At 41.2% G+C, this 21,863-nt stretch overlaps 1 protein-coding gene and 1 pseudogene across 3 annotated transcripts in view; both read right to left on the bottom strand.

Annotated features, from left to right (window-relative positions):
- Positions 1–21,187, bottom strand: part of NOSTRIN (nitric oxide synthase trafficking) — a 60,084-nt gene extending 38,897 nt beyond the window's left edge. For 2 of the 3 annotated variants that reach the window (XM_042949034.1, XM_042949035.1), the window contains exons 1-2: positions 20,986–21,184; positions 12,077–12,162 (exon numbers count right to left, since the gene is read on the bottom strand). In XM_042949034.1, the coding sequence (XP_042804968.1) occupies positions 12,077–12,162; positions 20,986–21,012 (113 nt within the window). In that variant the 5' untranslated portion in view covers positions 21,013–21,184. Of the gene's footprint in view, positions 1–12,076; positions 12,163–20,985 lie in introns of all 3 variants that reach the window. The other variant, XM_042949037.1, reaches the window with a different exon arrangement.
- On the bottom strand, positions 206–1,478 carry LOC122227864 (annotated as a pseudogene).
- Positions 21,188–21,863: the final 676 nt, after the last annotated feature.

Below are 21,863 nucleotides of genomic sequence, written 5' to 3'. Positions count from 1 at the left end.
CTTGAGTTCAAGCTCTGCGTTGCGCTCTGTGCTGACAGCTCGGAGCCTGGAGCCTGCTTCGGATTCTGTGTCTCCCTCTCTGTCTGCTCCTCCTTCACTCATGCTCTGTCTCTCTCTCTCTCAAAAATAAATAAACATTTAAAAAATAAAAAAAAAATTAGCTGCCCAAAATGATTCAACATTTATAGAAGACACAAATGTAAATTTATGCAGCAGGATTTTTTCTTCCATGGTGGGTTTCTTTCTTTTTTACAGGCTTCTTCTCAGCCTCTGCATTCTTGGTAGTTGCAGCTTTTTCCCATCAAAGGTTTCTTCTGCTCCTTAACACCAAGAGGCTTCTTTCCCTTCTTCCCTACCACAGACTGCTTGCCTGGAACCCTCTTCTCATCCGATATGGCTTTTAGCATGGCTGCTGCCTCATCCATCCAGAGTTTGTGACGCCTGGCCTGGCGGAGGATGGTGCTCCGGCACATGGTCTTGGCATATGGGTTTGGCTTCAACCTGATTCTCAGGTTCTTTGGTGAATTCTTGCTCAGGACTCTGTGATGACTCTTCCTGCACGCTGCTCCCAGGGCTCTTTGGATCTCTGGGTTTTTCCAGATTCTGCTAAGGTGTGTATCAAGTGTGTAGTTATTCTTGAGGGAGGATGCCTTACACCAAGTGCCATACAGAACATCTAACTTGGAGAAAGCACTTTCAGTCCAAATGTGGAACCGTCCCATGCCCACCAGGAGCAAGTGTCAAAATGTTCAGTGGCTTATATTAAATAGAGTAATTCCAAGAATGTTTCTGCAGGCCTGCATGACACCGTTGTCCTCATTATAGATGATGCAGGGTCCCCCACACTGAAGACGACAGTGGTTTCTCGCTTTGCCATTTCCAGCACTCCTTTGTTGAGATCCATTAGACCTTTTTGATATCATTCCAAGCCTTAAGTTTCATAAGAAGCAGAACAACCTCCTTGGTCTTCTTGTAGCCTTCAACTTCATCTTCAACTACCAAAAGAAGTTCAGAAACTTCCTCGATATGATGACCTTTAGACATGACCAGCTCTGGTAAGGCTGAGGCACCCAGGGCAGACCACACCACTTCTGAGTTGTGTTAACTCTGTGGTGCCAATGACGCCAGGTTTTGGTTGGTGCAAACATGGAGCCCCGTGACTCAGGTTTCCAAAAGCACCCAGGCTGGAATGGTGAGTCCCCCTGCCTCAAACTCTGGACATTCGAGCCGCAGCTCTGCCAGTACCCTAAGACTCAGCACTTGTTTGGTGAGCTGCTAATTCATAACAGTGTAGGGCTGTCTGTTGTGCGCAAGTTGGTATGAACAAAGTTCACAGTATATGGTGGAATGGGAGCCTTGAGCACACTAGGCAAAGTTGTATTTTTGCCAGATGACTCCCCCTTTTCAGAATACACTGATACCAGTGGACAAGCACACGCCATGGCAGGGAGGGGAGAAGGTCGCACTCCTCTCAACCCAGCAGCTCCTACACAAACAGCAAGAAGTAGCTTTCTAATGGAAAAGTGCAGAGGGGCCAAAACTAGATTTAGAAAATGAATTTCTGTTACTTTCTATGCAGGACAAGACTCAGTAGGGAATCTGGGCATGCCTCCAAAAACAAACTCCTCGGTTCTTTTGAATAGATTGAATCACCGTTATCTTAAACTGATTTTACCATGTCCTACTTATAAGCCCATCTATAGATAAAATAAAGACATAGTCTTATTCAATCTTCTCACTTTCTTTGAAGATAATACAAATGTAGGACATTAAGTTCAATTTATATTGTATTCCTTCTTAATTTGGACCAGAGTGGGTGTGTTTATTTTGTTACTATTATTGCATAGCTTTTAGTCTTTGAATTCTATTTTTATTATAACATATCTTTAGATTTATGACTTCATTTCATTGGAAAAACAATCCCAGAATTCTCTAGTAACTAACTTAATACCTGCATTTTTTTCAGTGCAATGAAATTAGAATTTAATATCATGGATCGAACGGGGAAAGATAGCTCTGTTGTATAAAATGGAATCCAGAGATCATGAGCTATTGATCTATTGTTAAATTTCTAGTCATCTTTCCCTGTTAGTATAGCTGTGATTTAAGTTATCTTCACCACTATTTGAAAGAAAGTCACTGTAGCATGCATATTAAGTCCTAGTTGCTTAAAACACCATTTGGAATCAAACCTTTCCCAAGTGTAAGTAATGGTCGTGGCAAGTATTTTAAAATAATGAAGCTGATAAGTAAATACATCATTGCATTTAAAAAGCTATTTCTGTGCTCTAAGAATATATTCCAATCGATGGAGAGAGAGAATGCTGGTCAGCAGCAAACTGGGAGAGACCATCACCTTGATGAATTTGGATGTTCTAGAAGCCCAGACCTCTACCGTTTACTGGAGTGGCTTTAGTTACTGCTTAAAGGGAGTAATCAGACCCACCTCTAGAGGTTTTATGATGATTAAAATATGCAAATGATCCAAACCTAGGAAGGGCTCAATACCTAGATTGATTGCTGGACTGACCTGCATAATCTGACACTTATCTCCCTCTCTATTTCCTCTCCTACCAGTCATCCCCTTGCTTACTGTACTCCTGCTTAGTAGCCAAATGCCATCCTGCATCAGGGCCTTTGCACTTGCTGTGGCCCTTGCTGGATACTCCTGCTATATAACCACATGGCATCTCCTTCATATAAACCCCAACAGGTTTTGTTCAAACATCACTATCTCAGAGGCTACCCTGTGACTATATATTCTCTTAAGGCTTTCTTTATGTTCTAGAACTTAACCATTGTCTTACACCACATATTTTCTCAGTATATTTCTATGAACAATTCTGTGAACACCCCTAGAAGGTAAGTTCCACAAGGACCAGAATTTGTTTCATTCGCTGCTTGCTATATCTCTAGGCCTAGAACAGTGCCAGGCACTCAGTATATAAGTCTTGAATGGACTTCCCATCAGATCTTGGTTAGAATTTTTAACTGGTCTCTGCTATATCTGTTCTTGCTCCACAGCTTTTGAAAATTTTAAACTATTTCGATGCATTCCTGCCCTGATGCATTGCTCAGTCCTAATGTCAGAGTACACTGCTTTCTAACCCTTGGAGTAGCTAGATCCACTTACCTAGTCCATTGCTAACCAGAAGGCTTTTTAAGACTTTCTTTTTTAGCATTCCGTTTTCTCTTGGAAGCAGCACAGAGAACATTAAATAAGATGAAGTGTTCGTACTGCTCAGCTAAGTGCTAGGCACCAAACAAGTTCTTAATAAATAGTAATTTTTCAAGTACCATTATTATGTACCCAAAAGGATCTCTAAACATTCAGAACACCTCAAATATACAGAGATGGGAAGTGTTGGGGGAAGAATCCACAGTTTGCTCATCAGCTCCAGGACAATCCAGAATGGCTTCTAACACAACAGGTAATGCTGTTGGGCACAGCCTTTTCCTCAGAATTCATTTTCACTTTCAGGATGTTCTTGGAGGCCGTACAAGGAGTCTCTCAGAGGCCAGGCGGAAATAAAAAGGACAATTGCCAGAAGGAAGTGTTGTTTTCCTTTAAATTGCTAACTAAATCAGATTCACCTGGGGGAAAATGTTGGGCTTTTGGCATCAAGAAAGGAAAAGGGTCCTGCTGGCTGTGAAGCTAATACTCTTCTGTTTTGAGCTTTGCTTCCGAGCCCCAGGACTTCTGCTGGGTTTTGCTTGAGCACAATAGGAAACCAGCCTAAAGAGATTCGATTACCACACAGCATTTCTCTTTACACACAAGTATCTTAGAAATCTGGGCAGATTTGTAGTTTTACAGGTTGAAATAGAGCTTAAAAATTCCAAACAGTGCCCCTTGATAAATGTGTTGCCATCCCTTGTGACACGTTGCTGATGCTTGACTTGTGTTCTGCCTGCCCACAAAACAGCGACATCCAACATTTCCTATGCCAGGCACCCTTCTAAGTGTTTTAGGCATGAAACTTCCTCACTTAATCTGGGAGAACTCCCATCAGGTAGGCACACATACTCTCCCCATTTCATGGAGGGGAACACCAAGACGCAGAGAGTTTACCCCCATTAACTTTCCTGAGGTCACATAAGAAGAAGTGACAGAGCTGAGACTTGAAACCAGGCAGTCTGGGCTTGAGAAACTGCCTGCTTGGTCCTTCCAGTTTCCTGCCTCTGAAACTGTGGGGAAGAGGCTGGGGATGGAGAATTGCGGGGGAAGTCAAAGGTAAGTGCTTTTAAAAACTGTCACCGCCTCTCACTTCGCCTTTAAAGGCAGTGTTCTGAATCACCAAGGCTCCTGGTGGCTTAGCAGCTAGAGACCGAACTCACAGCAACCTCAGCACAGGCAGACTGAGCTTGCCGGGCATCTTCTGGAAACATCAGTATAAGTCATGTTCCCAGACGTGGAGGAGGTGTTAAGGGTCTGGAAGGTGGGAGGGAGGGGGCTGTGATATCAGCTGTCATCAGTGTAGGTCTCTGAGGCCGGACCAAGTTGGTCACGGCCTCTTTGAAGAGCACCTGTAACCATCCCTCCACCTTCAGCATAATGGTGACCCTGAAGGGTTTTAGACCCAGCATTCAAATTGACCAAGCAAAGCTGGCTGCCAACATTTTAAACCCTAATAACAATTTGAGAATCCTCAACAGATTACCCTGCCAGTTAGAAGGAAATGAAACAAGGTCAGGAGGATGGGTGTGGGTACAGGAGGAATGGAACACTCTGAGCTCTCTTTCTGGTGAGTCTGCCAACTAATGAAAAGTTCCCTGCCTCTGGCAACGAATGGCCTTCATCTTAACAGAGGTTAATGAGTAAATTCCTCCCCAGAGAAAATTGCTCTAAGAAGCCATGTTCCCACTGGCAAGCATAGAGAGAGCTATTACTTTTATAAACCGGGACATTTGTAAATTGAAACAAACACTGCCATGTGGCTCGTCTGTGCTTATGGTCTAATAAAGAGTATGTGTGGATATATGTATCGATTGATCAATCGATCGATAGATAGATAGGTGATAGGTAGATAGATGGATATCCTTTTAGAATTCCTGAACAGAAATGCACTGACCTCAGTGTTTTCCCAAGGCAAAAGTGGCAAGTGTACCCCTGTATACATTGGTTTCTTCTCAGTCCTTTGAAGAGAGCTGTTTTATCACGGTTTCCATAATGTAAAGGGAGTTAAGAGAGGCAGAGCTAATGTCGAATCGAGACAGAGAATTTTCATTCCCTCATTAAAATAATCAGAAACAAGCTTGTAAGAACACTCTGTTTAATATTCTAGCCCTATAGCTACTATATGTGGTAGAGGTCGAGATTTCTCCTCCAAGCAACTGTCTTGGCACGTGTGAAATTGATGATGTATGTATATATATTTTGATGCATAACTCAATCTCAGAATATTCCAGTGAGCCTTAAAGATCCTGAACCAGGGAAATGGCATGCACTGACTTTTAATCCATTTATATTCTAATTTCCTCTCAGCATGTGGAGGCAGGTCAATAAATTTTCATTAGTAATAATGAAGACCAACCAGTAAGTCAAAGATCAACATTTGTCTTCAATTTTAAAATAAATGATACTTTTGAAAGAAAGGGGAGAGGAAGAATATGTGGTATCAGATTCAATATTTTAGATAGAGCACAAATTAAACTGTAAGAATATAAGTGACCATGTCATCAATTTTAGCATATCCTGCTCTATTAAAATTAAGATGATAAAAAGTGATTTAAAAACAAGACTGTAGCTGCCCCTGTGTCTATGAGGAATTAATTAAAATTGAACTAAGCCTCTCTCAAGCTTGAAAACAGCAGGTAACAGAGCCATCCCTTCATTATGAATTAAGAAGAAATTTTAGTAATCTGAAAATGTTTGTGAATCAGTCCCACCTCTGGTTTCCTACTTTCCACCAGCAGCAGCTTCTGGTTTGGGGGCTGGTATATTGATATTTTATACCCAAGCCTTATCAGTTTGCCTTTTGGAAGATGGTCCTAAGCCCATTTTATAACTAGGCTGTATTTAAAAGTTAGTTATTAGCCATCTGGAGGACATTTTCACATGGAAGCTCTCTGTTACTCGAGTGCCTGGGCTCTCTGCTAGCCCACAACGCCCACCTCATCAGTATCGATTGCCCTAATTCTGGCTGTTAAGAACAGTATGAGAAGATGAAATGCGAGGACCAGACCCTCCTTCGCTGCCCAGAATTCAAGCGTCACTCAGTTACTGCTCACTTCCGGCCCAGAGAGTACACAGCTATGGTAGCTCCAGAACTTCAGATTCTCCATGGCTGGTAATTCCTGAACTGAGTGAGGTCAGTGGAATCAGGTGAAAGTGTTGTTTTGGGGGGGAGTCAGGTAAAATGGACAAGAAGGGCCATATGCCTAACTTTTTAGCTGGAAAACAAAATTGTGTACAGCATTTCACCATGTCATAGAAACACTATACTCTGATATAATGAGAGAGGGAGTCACAAGGGAGCTGAGCCCTGCCTGCTTAACTTCTCCTCACTCCTTGAAGTGGCCCCTGAGGGCTCCCCCAGGCCCCCGTGTTACCAGATTTAGAAGCTACTGGGCTTAATGGCCGCTGATGTCATTTCCCACAGAGGACTTTAAGACTCTGAAGGGGGCTACACTAGGACCCCTTGAGCATGTTGGGATACCCACAGTGGCAGTGCCCGGTGGCCAGATGCCCTCACACCCAGCGTGTGTTGAGCTGGGTAGAAATCAAAATGTATCTTTTTTTCCACATCCCCATCTCTATATTATGAATGAGTGAGAGTATGGTCACATTGCATTGAGCTGTGAGAATTAAAAAAGTGAAAGACACCAAGTATAAGACATATCTAACACAGTGCCTGATCTGTAGATTGTGCTGGACAAATGGTATCTTCAGTGTTTCGTCATTCTTGTCTAGCTTTTTGTTCAAAATAATCTATATACCATGTAAGTAAATTTCTTTCACACATTTATTTATTGCTTCTCAGAAATAGCCTAACTTGAACTTCTTAAAAGATAGGACTGCCTAAAGTCACTCCTACACTGACACATTCATTCACTCAGTAAACATCTGTTGAACGCTTGCTCTATTCTAGGCTCTGTGCTGGTCACATGGGATACAGAGACTCTCAAGGAGGTCAGCCTCCAGTGGAAGAGACAGGCAAGTGAACAGACTGTAACAGTGTAGAGTAGTAGGATCTAGAGCAGAGATAAGTTCTCCGCATCCCTGAGGAGTACCATTTTGAGATGGAACTGGAGTCAGGGAAGGCTCACATGAGTGGGATAGCTGAATCTTGGAGATCTATTGAATGCAGGCTGGTAACCAAGGTGAAGAAGTGTCTAACAGACATAGGATACAGTATGCACAAATTCAGGGACCCATCAGGGCGGGTGGGAGTTGGTAGGAGGGGTGGCAAGGACACAAGGTGGAGTTGTGACTACCAGTGGTTCTTTAGATGAAGAGGGGTGGGGGTCATGGGTAGATGGAGGGAGACAAATTGGATAAGGAGGCAGGGCCCAGATCTCAAAGGCCCTTTTATAAAATGCTATGAGGGCTGAATTTTATACTAAAGGTCATGGAAGCCTTTGAAGAGTCTTAAACAGGGTCGTGGTCACAGAGTGAAAGATGTGTTAGAGAGATAGGGGCAGAGCCCTTGCCAGCTCCCTAGTTGAGATAACTTTGCTTGCATTAGAAAAAGGAGATTCTTTGAAAAGGCACAGCTCGGAGCCAAGGTGCAAGGCTCGAGGGTGGAGAGTGGGTTAGATTTCTGCTTTCACGCAGCCCCTGCAGGTGCTTTTATGCAGTGTACAAACTGCACAACTTCAAGGCAGTACTCCTAGACGAAGAATAGGTTAAGAGATTTTTTTTCCCCCCAGAACAATGACAGAGGCCATGAAATGATAAGAAAGCTATGGGTATAACAGGTGCTTAAAAGAGAGAAACATGAAGATCTGGTCATGAGGTGAGAAAGAAGAAGGGTCATGGGTGACTCCCAGATAATTGGGCTTAATTGGGTGGGCAGAGGTCCCAGTCACCATGGTAAAACATCCAGGAGTATCCACTTTGGGGAAAAGCTGATAAACTTTGTTTTGAATAGGCTGACTTTGTGGTTGCATGGGACACCCAGGTGGAAATGCCCAATAGAGTGTCAGATGTATGGCTTGGAGTACAGATAAGACATATTGCCTGGTAATATAAATGTATGAGTCACCAATATGCAAAAAAGAGCTGAAGCCATAGAAGATCACTCAGGCCATGGGCAGAGTAGAAAAGTTTAGGATTTATCAATATTTTCATTTCAATCATTTATGCCTTTGTTGACAGCATCTGCAATGAATCGTGGATGGAACAATGACCAACTATACTTATTTCTTTGTTTCATTCTTTTCTTTCTTTCTTTTTATTTATTTATTTATTTTAATGTCCAGACCAGTGGCACTTGCCATTTGAAAACCTGCCCTGAAGCTTCCTTACAGAGAACAATTGATTTTCCCATGAAAGCCTGTTTGAGCCCTAGCTGTGAGGGTGCAGGGGACCAAACATTCATAAACAGTTTTGGGGAATGTGCCTTTGTCCTTTAAGTCCGATCTGTAATTGTGTTAAAGTGAACCTGATGACTTTGACCTTAGGCATGTCAGGAGCTACTGTGTGTTTCTGGCTAAATCAGAGTTGCTACTACAAAAAAAAAAAAAAAAAAAAAAAAGGGGGAAACTGATGCTGCTAATTGGATAAAAGAAGTTAAGCATGACCATGAATTGCAGAATTGCCAGGCAAAATGATGTTTTAATAATAACTGCACTTTTCTATCACCACCAATTAGAACAAATTGGTAGGCAGCTGAGCTTGGAAATGAAGCATTTATCTGGACTTAAAGCTTGATTGTGATGCTGTCTCTTGTAGCCATGTGCTAATGTGGAACTGCCATGCGGAAACACATTCCAATGTATTCGTAAGCAAGGTGTCTGGAATTGTTAAAAATCCAAGGACAGTAAAGACCTTGTTCTAGTAATGTAGGCATAATGATAAAATAAGGGCATCTGGGTGGCTCAGTCCCTTAAGCGTTCAACTCTTGATTTCGGCTCAGGTCGTGATCTCAAGGTCTTGAAACAGAGCCCTGCACTGGGCTTCATGTTTTGTGTGAAGCCTGCTTAAGATACTCTATCCCCCTTCCCCCCTGCTCCCTCTGCCCCTCCTCTGCTCATGCTCTCTCTCTCTCTTTCTCTAAAAAACAAAAAAAATTAAAAAGAAAGAAACCTTTAACTATCTTGCATTCATTTATTCTTTCAATCTACAAGTATTTACTGAATGTATTTTATATGACTGATATACCTTTAGTCCTAAGAAGCCCCATATGCTTCCTCACTAAATCTTTTATTATCCTGGCCACTGGATTTGTCTTCATAATTTTCTATGTCATAACCTTCACAGAGAATGCCTACTATACGTGTTCCAGGAGTACCATTTACTTGTCTAATGGGGTTTCTCACTACTTGTCTATACTCTAAGTAACTGAATAGTTTTTATACAGAGTTGTGGTATGGGGCCCCAAGCCTGCTAGGGATTCTCTCTCTCTCTCCCTTTGCCTCTCCCCTGCTCATGCTTGCTGTCTCAAGTAAGTCAGTCAGTAAGTAAGTAAATAAATAAATAAATAAATAAAATCTTGAAAAGAGTATTGGCTTTCCAGGTATTTTTCTAATACAGGGGAAAGGTATCATTGACTTATATATAATAACTCTACCCATTTACAAGGATGGCTGATGGCCTAGCTCTTATCTTTTGTGTATCTAAGGTAATAAATACTGATTTCTCAGAATGGAAAGGGTAAGGCAAGTATAGTACCAATTATGTTGTGACCATTCCTCCTTTTGTTATGATTATTATGTCAACTCAGTTCAAATACCTTATAGGAAGAGTTAGTGACTTCGGAATCACTCCCCATGGAGGAAAAAAAACCCAATTCTAACAAGTGAAGTGGACTCTGTATTTGCCAGCTAATATATAGAAATATAGATGGAAAAGAACACAATGTGTTACATATTCAAAGATTAATAGAAAGTTTGTGTCTGAAAAAAAAAAAAAAAAAAAAAGAAAGCTTGTTAGAAAAATGTCTCCAAATACCTACTCTTTTAGTGTGGGTGAACATCCTTCAGGTTAATTACATGATCAAACAAGTGAGCCGAGGAAGGAGAACCAGAAGTTCAGGTGTGAGGAGACATTGCCAAAAGCACATTTATCAGGAGTAAATATAAAGCAACTCAAATGGCATCTTGGTTAATGAGAAATTATTTAATTGTTGTATAAGTTCAGCTTTACAAAAATGTCCAGGAAAGCATCTATTGCATAAATGACCTAATTTATGCATAATTTCTCCAGTCAAGGTAATTTCTAGCATAATTTCTCCAGTCAAGGTAAACATTAGATTCCCCTCTCATATGTATGCTATGCAGTTTTTATCCCAGAAAATTGCTAGTAATTTTGCTAACCAGTGCTGTTCTTTAGATCTTCAAATTCTAATTTCCACTCCATAGGAAGGTAAAACTATGGAGAGAAACATTCTTAGCTACCCAAGTGTTTCTTCTTCTTTGGAGCTTGTTTGCTGCTCTAGAACCTATGGGTGGAAGGCTTTGCATGTGAATAACTCTGGGAAGGATAGTAGCCCTAGGAAGCAACTCTGAGAGACCGAGGTAAGAAATGAAGGTTGTGATTGTATATAAAGTAGATGTGTCTGTGGCAGCGTGGAGGTTTGGAGTGACCTGGACAGGGAAAAACAAGACAGTTCGGAGCACTGATTCCCCCATATTTATTCCATTCATTCTTAAGTCCATTTGCCAAGCATTATTTATCACCTGCCTTCTGTCTTCATTGCTGTCTACGGGGCACTAATTTTGAACACAGGGACACCAAATAATCAAGGCCCAGAGGACTTTAATCCAGGTCACATGCATGGCTAAAATATGTATAGATCCTTCCCAATCTGCAGGAGGGGGGTGCTTTCTAATCTAGGTAATGGGTTGAATTTGTACAATAGCTAACTGGTCCCATTTTAAATAATTTTTTTGAGACTAAAAAAATAAATATTTTCTTAAAGAAGAAATTCCCTCCCAGATTGTTCCTCCCTGTTCCTCTCAGAATCAAAGCAATTGGCTATTAAGATATAAGTAACTTATTTTAAATTTTTTTCTTTTTGACTCCATTTGACAAACATGTGTTTTGTTTGTTTGTTTGCTTGTTTTGTTTTTGTTTTTTTAATAACTGCCTATTTGAGCTTTCCTTTATCTTTCCCTGGACTTACTGATTGTTCCTGATAAAGCTAATATTCTTATTTGCTCTCGTCCTACTAATGCAGGATGCAATTGATCCATATATACTACACATGCAATACTTTAAATTTGAAATGGGTTATCTTAAAAGAATAGGCTTAACTCTTCTGGAGGTCTCTTTAGGGTTGCTTATTATAGAGCTGTCTAGATATAGGGAAATGACTTAAGGACTCTTTACGGCCCAATTCAGTTCTTGGGTTCTTTAATTTTAAGCAGGAACTTCTGTAACTTTCTTGACTGACTTAGGTGTGCTCATTTTAGCATAGTCAACAACTTTACACATGATCACATCTAGTATTAAGAGAAGATGATGCTGAAAATGATCACTTTTCATTCATGAGACATTTACTGAGGACGTCCAAAGCCCAGACATGAAGAGATGAATAGGATACAGCCCCTGCCCTGGTAAGGAAGACAGAAATGTAAACTCACAGTTGCCATCAGTATGGGAATCTAATAATGGCATATACATCAGGCCCAGTGGAGTGCCCCAGGAGGGGGTTGATAAACTCAGTCTGCGAAGTCAAAAGAGACTTGACTGAGCCTTCGCAAGCAGAATTACTTCCTATCGTTTCCTGATTTTTATGGCACCCAAGTGATAAGTGTGCAATAGAGGAGAATCACTCTTCAAACTAATCTCTCCAGTACCAAAATACAACACGGAGTTCTGGAAAGTAGGACAGCTTGTAATCACTCCTCCGGTCATATTGCTAGCTGCAATGAAAGAAGAACTGTTTATTGCAAACGTGCATTTTTGTACCTTTGCTGAAGAATGGATGTGACCTGCTTGCAGAAATTCTCTCCATTTTGAGAAAACCCCTTTAGATTCTTGTACACTTTATTATACTGAAAAAGAAAAGCACAGAAGGGTTATGAGCACTTTCAAAGACAGAACGATAAATTCAGACTGCTCTGTAATGATGACTGTCATTGTAAATGATCGTGAAGCTAAGGGGAGGTACACATTTTGGATGAGTTCCTAAAATAAAGATTAAGTGTCTTATGCCTGGGTATGAAATACTCGGCAAAACTTTTCAAAAATACAGCTGGTTTGTTTGTCCCCAGGCAACAAGTCAGCAGTGGGGTGATTTTGAAGTCTGACTTCCTGTCACTTCTATTGTTTCCCAGGATGGTTAAAAGTACATTCTGAAATATGTACACTGAGTAATCATTTTGTGCCTCTACCCCAAGTTCCCAAATAATATTCCTGGGTGCCATACCATGAACTCATGAAGTGAATGTGTTTTTTTTTTTTTTTTGGATGAGATATGAATATGTAAGTGAAATAACTTGCTAATAAAATGTGTCCTGGTCCCTCTAAATCTGGTTTAACTCTAGTAATAAAGAGGTACCTGGGTGGCTCAGTCAGTTAAGCGTCAGACTTGAGCTCAGGTCATGACCTCACGGTTCATGATTTTGAGCCCCGCACCCGGCTCTGTGCTGACAACAGCTCAGAGCCTGGAGCCTGCTTCGGATTCTGTGTCTCCCTCTCTCTCTGTCCCTCCCCCGCTTGTGCTCTGTCTCTCTCTCCCTCTCAAAAATAGACATTAAAAATTTTTTTTCTAACTCTAGTAATAAGAATGTTATAATAATGAGTTGAACATTTTTGTTGTACCAAACTTTTACAAATTTATGAATAAATCTTTATAAATTCATTCCCATATGAATTTGGCCTACAGACACAAGAATTCAATGGGAAAGATTTTGTCATTTGATTTCGAACTCCATGAAGTCACTCTGAAAATTGTATTTGTAAAAGTAGACATTGATGATGGTAGATTTTAAGTGCCCAAATGAAGAAACTAAACGTGAATGAATTCTGCAGCTGTCCTGACACAGAGTGGATCATTAGGCGGTGGAACAGTCCCAAGCACATTCCCTCAGAGTTTCCATGTGGGAGGTGTGATACCTCATTGCATTTTTTAAAATGAGATTTTACAGAGGAGGATGCAAGTTCTGTATGAAATGAGGGCCATGCTGTGGCTCTTTGTTCCTCCGACGAGCCAGCCTCGTCCAGCACTCCAGTGGCTTTGAGAGCTCACATTCAGGGAGCACCTACTATGCAGCTGGCAGATTCACGGACGTGAATCCTCAGGGCCAAGGCAACCCTTCAGTTGTCATGGGAACACCTGGTGTGTGTGCTAGCAGAGTAGCAAACAGAGGACACGGGGTCACAGAGGAGGAAAGGACCTAAAGGAAAGGACCTGATCCAGGTCCTGAACTTCAGAGTGGAATGAACCAAATCTAGGATATAGAAATACAATCCTATAGATACCAAATTCCTTTTTTAAAATATAATTAAAACAATTTTTTAATGTGTATTCACTTTTGAGAGAAAGAGAGAGACAGCACAAGCATGGGAGGGGCAGAGACAGAGATGGAGACATAGAATCCGAAGCAGGCTCCAGGCTCCGGGCTGTCAGCACAGAGCCTAACGCAGGGCTTGAACTCACAAGCTCTGAGGTCATGACCTAAGCAGAAGTTGGATGGTTAACTGACTGAGCCACCCAGGTGTCCCTGTACCAAGTTCTTTTATCTTTATGCAGTGGTTCTCCTTTCACCTGAACTTAGCACAGAGAGCCAGGGCAGGGTTTGGCAAACACACAGGAATAGCAAATGGCTCCAATGAAACTACCTCGGGCTCAAAGACAGCAGTCAGGGAGCAAAGCTCTTTATAAAGACATTGTGAACTCCTAAAGCAAAGTTGACAAAATCACACGTCTGCAGGCACGGGGCAGTGAGGAGTAGGGTGGGGAGAGCGAGCTGGAGAGACAGCTGTCCCCACTGCTCTGGACCAAGGGACTGCAGCCCAGGATGGCCAGATATTCTAGTCTGTCCCAAAAAGCTGACATAGGGACTGGCATCTGAAATACAGTTTTAAAAAAACAATGGTAGCAAACAATTTACAAATTTTTAAGCTGTCTGCAGAGCAAGCAAAACATACCTACGCTGAGGTTCAGATGTAGGATGTCTGAGGAAATGATTCTCCCCTGAGTCATGAGAGTAAAATCACTATTTGGCAACCAACCCACTTTTATTTCTATAAAAATAACTTGTCTATGAACGATATGATCTTATAAGGCCTCCTTCCTTCCCTTACAGGTACAATGGGAAAGTTTTAGTGAGCATTTTAAGATTGTTTAGCTTTTTTGCTTGCTCCTCTGTTGCCTAAACGTTTTCAATAAATCACCCCTAACCTTTTTATTTTCTTACTACACTACCAAATAACATTCCACAAATCACACATAGGTATCATGAGAAGAAAATAAATAAATGTGAAGCAGGGCACATATCCCCAGCATAAAGTTTTTTCTCGGTGTCACTCCCTTAGATGTAGCCATGTGACTAAACGTTTCCCAAGGAAGCATGGGTAAAAGTGTTGTGTGAGGTTTCAGTGACGTTTCCTTCCTTCTCTTCCCCGATACCTATACTTAGAAACGATGGCTGAGGCCAGGAGGTGGTCTTGAGGATAGATGCCATGTACTAAGATGGTAGAGTAGAAAAAGAAAAAGAGCCTGGGTCCTTGATGGCCCTGGGGGCCACCATATAAGCCCTCAACTCTCTACTTTTGGACTTACTTTGTGTGAGAGGAATGTAATAATAGGGGTTTTGAAAAGCCACTCTTATTTTTGACTTTTATTTTTTTCAACGTTTTTTTTGTTTTGTTTTGTTTTGGGGGACAGAGAGAGACAGAGCATGAACGGGGGAGGGGCAGAGAGAGAGGGAGACACAGAATCGGAAACAGGTTCCAGGCTCCGAGCCATCAGCCCAGAGCCTGACGCGGGGCTCGAACTCACGGACCGCGAGATCGTGACCTGGCTGAAGTCGGACGCTTAACCGACTGCGCCACCCAGGCGCCCCTATTTTTGACTTTTAAAATGTGCAGCTGAACATAGTTCAAACTCAGACACAGTCTAAACTTTTTGTTTTAAATTATGAAACATTTTTATGTTTCATAAAATAATGATACACATAGGAACTCGTTACCTAAGTTATAGAGATATTTAACACTTTGCTTCTGCTTTCTCTGTAAACAACTGGTTTTTTTTTTCATTCCTTTCATAATTTCTTTGGCTATACTTGGGCATTTATTCTTGCATATGAGGATTTATCTAATTACATTTTTTTTTAAAAAAGTCCCTGTTGGAATCCTAATTGGAATGTCATTACATAAATATATCAATTTGGGGAAATTGACTTTTTTATGGTATTTAGACCTCCCATCCAAGGACATAGTAAGTCTTTTTGTGTGTTCAAATCTTATTTTATGTTCAATAAAATTTTATGATTTTCTTTCTAAGTCCTGTAGCTTTCTTATTTGATTTACTTAGAAATATCTCACAATATTAAATTGTAAGTTTTTAATGTAATGTCCTGTCTGCTTCTCTCTCCAGCCCACAGCAAAGCAGAAACAAAGACCCAGCAAAAACGCCAGTGCAAGAGAGAAAGATTTGAATGGGTGCTTGCAGAGTGAGTTTTCTTGCTCTGAAACATTAGGAGGCTGGGGCTGGGGCTGGGAAAAGACAGAGCAGAGATGTAGACTGGAGGAATTTGGAGGTTTCAGAGCAACATGAGAAGAACCTCCCATCAGGAGAGCCAGGAGTGCAAGGAAGGGACTCTGAGATGGGGTGTCCCAGGTGATGGGCCCACACCAGCCCCATCACCTGAGGAGTCTGCATCTAGCAGACCTGGGGAGAGAATAGGATACTTTGGACCCCATGTATGAGGATGGGAGCATGGAGGGGAAATCTTGCCCCTAACCAAAGTGGAAATGAGCAGAACCAGTTGAGAATTTTTATGTGCTGGGCTGCAGGGGCTGCTCAATTTCCCAAATTTATCAAGCCATCAAAACTCTCCAAGACATGTTTTTTAAATACTATCTCCAGAGGACCAGTTCTAGGAGGCCAGACAGCCTTAAATGTTTCTAAACCATTGATTCAAAGCTCAATTGTTTTTGGAGGGAGTCAGGGAGACTGTGAGAAAGTGGGGAGTTTCTGTCTCTTCCAAAGGCATTCAAACTCGACTTGTTAAAGCAAGAGGCTGCTCAAACGAAGCACATCTTATGCTTCAATCGATGCTGCAGCTGCCAGGATTTTGGAAGATGATTTCCTGTTATTTAATAGACTGGTACTTCCTAACTGTTTTCACATTATGACACATCTAGAAAATGCTATTTGTACTAGGACAGCGTGGTAAATGAGCAAAGTTGTTCCAGGCAGAGGAAATTGGCCCATGAGCTCTGTCCCCCAACCACATCCTGCCAGTTTTAGGGTTGCCGAGATTCATGTCTCAGGTACACTTATAACCCATTCACTAAACTCCAGGATGCCCAGGCACACACTAGTTCAAAAGCTCCTGAATACATTGTGTTGTTGTTAACTTAGTGATCAGGTGACAACAGGATGTTCTTATTACAGCAATGGAGAGATTTTTTATCTCTAACCCTACATGCAATGTATCAGACACTCCCTGACAAACCCTGATCTACATGAGATAAAGGTGATATCGGTAAATAAAAGAATAGCTAAGAATACTTCCATTATTTCAGCACAACTCCTTCTTTGGAAACAGTGATTCTGTACCTTTCATCATGTCCCATCCACTGAAACTTAAAGACAAAAATCTGTGAAAAGCAGACTTGCATAAATGTCAAAGTGGAACCCAGGACCATCTTGTCGTGCGTGTGTGTGTGTGTGTGTGTGATCAGAAAACCTTGGAACATATCTGCTTTGAGTGTATGAAATCTCTTGACCTTGGCTTTGGCTCTCCCTTTCCTATCCCGCCTCTCTCCTTCCCACTCCACTCTAATGCACCAGAGAGACCACTGAAGGGATTCCATGGAGCATAGCTTGAAAATCATTAACATCTAATCCTTTTATTTTATAGTGAAATGCCAAAGAGCTGAAAATAACTTCATTAGTTAGGGGCAGAACTGTGATTAGAAATATTAGGTGAGCCAATCAATTAGAGAAACCTTCAGAAATAAATATATTTATAAATAGCTTATCAGTATAATAACACTAAGTTTACTCGGAGTAATAGTTACCTTTAAGTGCTATGATCAGCACAAATGGCTTCGTAATGTCATCAACCAGTACAAGAAGGGTTTTCTCTACTCACAGTCGTACAGGAGGTGAAGTTTTGGTGTTCTTTTCCCATCCAGTTGAGCCTTCAAATACTCCAACCCTACCAAATATTCATTCCAGGAAAAGACCTGCTATCGATCTTACATCTCCATATGAATTTTTATTAACCTGTTGTCTCTCCTAGGGCTCATGAATCCCTAGGAAAAAAGTTATGTGTTTTTTTCCTGATAAAGGGAGTCCAGGCTAGTGGTAGAATATCTGGGACATTTCTAAGCCCCTAAAAAAATCCCTTCACAACACAACTAGTACACACAGGCATTTCCCATTCAGTCTTTTTTTTTTTTCTCTTCATTTATTTATTTATTTTGAGAGAGAGCCTGTCAGCTCAGAGTCCATCACAGGACTCAATCCCATGACCGACTGAGACATCATGACCTGAGCAGAAATCAAGAGTCCGATGCTTAACCTGCTGAGCTACCCAGATGCCCCTCCTATTCAGTCTTTACAAAAATATTTTTGCCCAGCATTTGTAAGCAAATTCTGTTGTATAAATGCTGTCATTACAAAAAAATGCAATAATCAAAGCAATTGGCACATGACATAATTAGATAACTTCTAAATGCACTGTATCAACCCTGGACTAGCAGCTCTTTCTGACTTTCTACAATTTGAATGATTAAGGTTAAATTCAGTTATTCGAGAATAGTCCATTTGTATTGTAGATGGCAGTACGGAAACTTTTTGGACAGTGGCATCCTCATAGGTCAAATAAACTATGATATTCCACTTATATTTAATCAGGTATGTTTTGTTGGATGTCTTTCATATGACAGGCACCGTGCTACTGATTTCATGTGAATCTTGATTCATGGGGGATCATATTTCAAACCACTGTCCCTCTAAGGGATTACCTGGGTAACATTTGGAATCCCCATGGCACACCATCATAAATTATGAGATATAGAACATTAAAGAACATAGTCTACTCCATCCTTTCTTCCTCTTACTCTACAGATGAGGAAACAGCAGCCTATGAAACGTGGATGGCATATCACATATCTCGATGTGTACACCAGGGATGCTGTGGGCCATAGGACATCTATGCCAGACCCAACCTGCTTCCTTATATCTGTGAAGAACCAGAATCCCACAGAAGCCATGGGCCATTGTACCTGTATCTTCTGTCTTAGTGCCAGTTAATATCCCATGACCCAGGCAGAGCCACTGAGATAGAAAGCTCAGATTGGCATCTAAGCCAGATTAAAGGAGCAGTCCCACAGCCTGGTACTGTTTCAATAGCTGATGATGTTAAGGGAAGGGACAGACTAGGTGAAGCCCAGAATGCCTGATTTGACAGGTCCCGACCTGGATACCACAGGAGTGGATAAAAATATAAACTTGGTTATAGCTTGTTATTTGTCCATGATCTATCTCTATGGTATTATTTCATAAGAAGGTGCTGCTTTTTAAAAATAATTGGATTATTTCATTTGGAGACAATTTGATTCTATCCACTTCCTTGTACATAGATTTGAAAATGACTTCACTTGGCATTTTTTTTTTTTTTGTAGGTGTGGAAGCTAAACTTGTAAACTTCAAGACCTTAAGGCCCAGAGCCAATTCTGTTCCTTTTCAAAACCAGAACTTAAAAAAAAAAAAAAAAAAAAAAAAAACCTTCTTCAAATAAATTTTGACACTCTTAAGATTGGTTAAGAGCCTACACAATATTTAGCCCATTTTTGAGCATGGATACTGACTAAGCTGTCTGATGTCGAATAGCCCAGTTATTAGCCTATCTTGCCCATTGTAGCATGAACTTAACAGAAGAGATTTTTTTTTTAATTTTTAAAAATTTTTATTTATTTTTGAGAGACAGGGAGACACAGAATCTGAAGCAGGCTCCAGGCTCCAGGCTCCAAGCTGTCAGCACAGAGCCCGATGCGGGGTTCGAAGTCACGAGCCGTGAGATCATGACCTGAGCCGAAGTCAGATGCTTAACCGATTAGGCCACCCACCCAGGTGCCCCAACAAAAGAGATTTTAAAATATTTTTGTATTATGGGTCCCTTTGGCAGTCTTGTGAAATCTATATTTTACTCAGAATATTTTTAAATGCATTAGATAAAGTAACATAGGATTGCAAAGGAAACATTATATTGATATACCTTTATTAAAACATATTTTAAAATTATATGCATGCTTATTAAAGGGGGGAATTTTCAGTCTTAAAATCTATATACAACCATACTGTTGGAATTTTTGTTTTTACATTAGACACATATTTACTTTTGCATTTAAAAGAGTAAAAGTAGGTAGAATCTGCTATTACATCATCACTAATAATATTACTAGCTATTATGACTTCGTGTCATTTAGCTCATCTGATTCATGAACTCATTTTGTGGCATAGCACTTACGGCTCCATCTGCTCTAAGCCTGTGCTCTGTCCATTGAATAAACAACAATGAAACCGTTAATTCTGTTGCTTTTTTCTTTTTTATTTATTTTAAAAAATTTTCTTATGTTTATTCAAGAGAGACAGAGAGAGCAAGCAGGGGAGGGGCAGAGAGAGAAGGAGAGAGAGAGAATCCCAAGCAGGCTCTGCACTGTCAGCACAGAGTCTGACGTGGGGCTCGAACTCAAGAAACTTGAGACTATGACCTGAGCCAAAACCAAGTCAGACGCTTAACCGATTGAGCCACCCAGGAGCCCCTGTTGCTTTTTTTTTCTTTATGGCTTTATTACAGCCCTCATTTATCTGTTTATCCAGTTTGTTATTGTTGGTGGTTTTTGTTTTGTTTTGTTTTTTGATAAAATACTTGCGGGATGAATGAACGTAACCCCTTGCTTCCGATGTCACCAATTTCAGTTTTTTGGCATCATTTATTGGGCTAACACGCTGATGATTCTTGATTATTTTCTGTTCAGAGCATATATACCCCCTACCCCCCTCACACACCTTATTTTAATTGCTCCTTATTTCCTAAATTGCTGCTAATGACCTCACACTGTCCTCAGACTTTTGGCCAATCTTCTGTTTGGTAATGCTCCCCAGGAGTAAACAAACATGTTGGGAAGCCTGTTTGAGAACCACCGTAGGGCAGGCAGCGTGGGGAGCCCATCCTTCCTCTTGCACGTCTTGCAGTTATTGACTCTAAATGATACAGGAAAATATGCCAAAGCCCTCCACCCTACTGCATTCTCAGAACCCCAAATCAGCTGCAGATTCTGAGTGTTTGGGTAGCCACTCTACACACGATGTTGGCACCATCGGTGTATATCTTACGAATGCTTTCCAAACAGCCACCATCTGCAAGCAAATATGATGCTATACCCACTCCAAGTCTTTCCAACAATATGAGAATAAAAGATGACTATTACCTTGACCCGTCACTTGTTAGAAAGCACTGTCTTTTAAATCGAACCAAAGAAAAGCCACAAGACTTTTGTATCACAGCCAGTATCTAACATGTTTGTCTTCCAAACGTCTCAGATTTCTTAAGTTAAAACCCATTAATATATAAACATATCCCTCTAAGGCCACCCTCTCACACACAGGCGCAAAACCACACTGAGCTACTCACCGAACAATCTGTCAGTGGGTCCCTCATATTGAAATGTTTTTGCTTCTGTCCTTCTACCTAAGTTCCAGCATTCAGCATTCAAGAAACTACAGTCAAGGTTGGGTGTGTCCGGAACTTCCCATATTCAAAGGGCCTAGAGTACGTCAGTCCTTGTCAAACACCCTGAGGAGGAAGTCCCGGCCCTAGACTTTCATCCCGTTGGTTTCCTGGAAAAGCAAAGAACTGCTCTGGGACAAGAGAGCTGGACTGAGGTGCTACGAATGACTTTTGTAAATACGTAGAGGACAGAATGCTGAGTCCTAAGCTGTGTGGCCTTGAGGGAAGGCCCAGAAGCTGTCAAGTGTCTTGAGAATTCGGGTGTTCAGGGCAGATATGGAGGATGCATATTCTCCCAGCCTGCTGTGTTTATCACATATATTTTTTTAAGTTTCTGTATTTTACCATACTTTGGCATGTAGGGGCCTTTCAGACTTGAGGAGGGCCTGGCCCTCTTAGGGTGAGCTAATTCCTAGAGATAGCAAACGACTTGCTTGTGACTTTGATATGCAAATTGACCAATCCTGAGCCCAGACCCTTAACCACTCCCTTTATCTAAGTCACACACCAAGTCAATATTCCCCTGCCCCAAATCACCCCAAGGTCAGGTACCAAACAATTAGGACCACACCCACATAACTATGACTGTAGTGGGAAAATGTCTAGAAAAGGTCATCAGGGAGCAGGACCCACGTGAACTACCTCACAGGGCCTTACCCAACCCAACCCTCACCCCCAGCCCAGGAGGCTAATCTATCAAGTTAAGAAGAAGTTTCGTACATTCACCCTCACTTTTTTTTTTGTTTTTTATTACTCAAAAGGGTAAACAGAACTAGAAATCA

Source organism: Panthera leo, chromosome C1 (genome assembly GCF_018350215.1).
Source record: "Panthera leo isolate Ple1 chromosome C1, P.leo_Ple1_pat1.1, whole genome shotgun sequence".
In the NCBI taxonomy this organism is placed as follows: Eukaryota; Metazoa; Chordata; class Mammalia; order Carnivora; family Felidae; genus Panthera; species Panthera leo.
The sequence above is the reverse complement of the archived record's forward strand: the minus strand, read 5'-3'. Positions and strand labels throughout refer to the sequence as shown.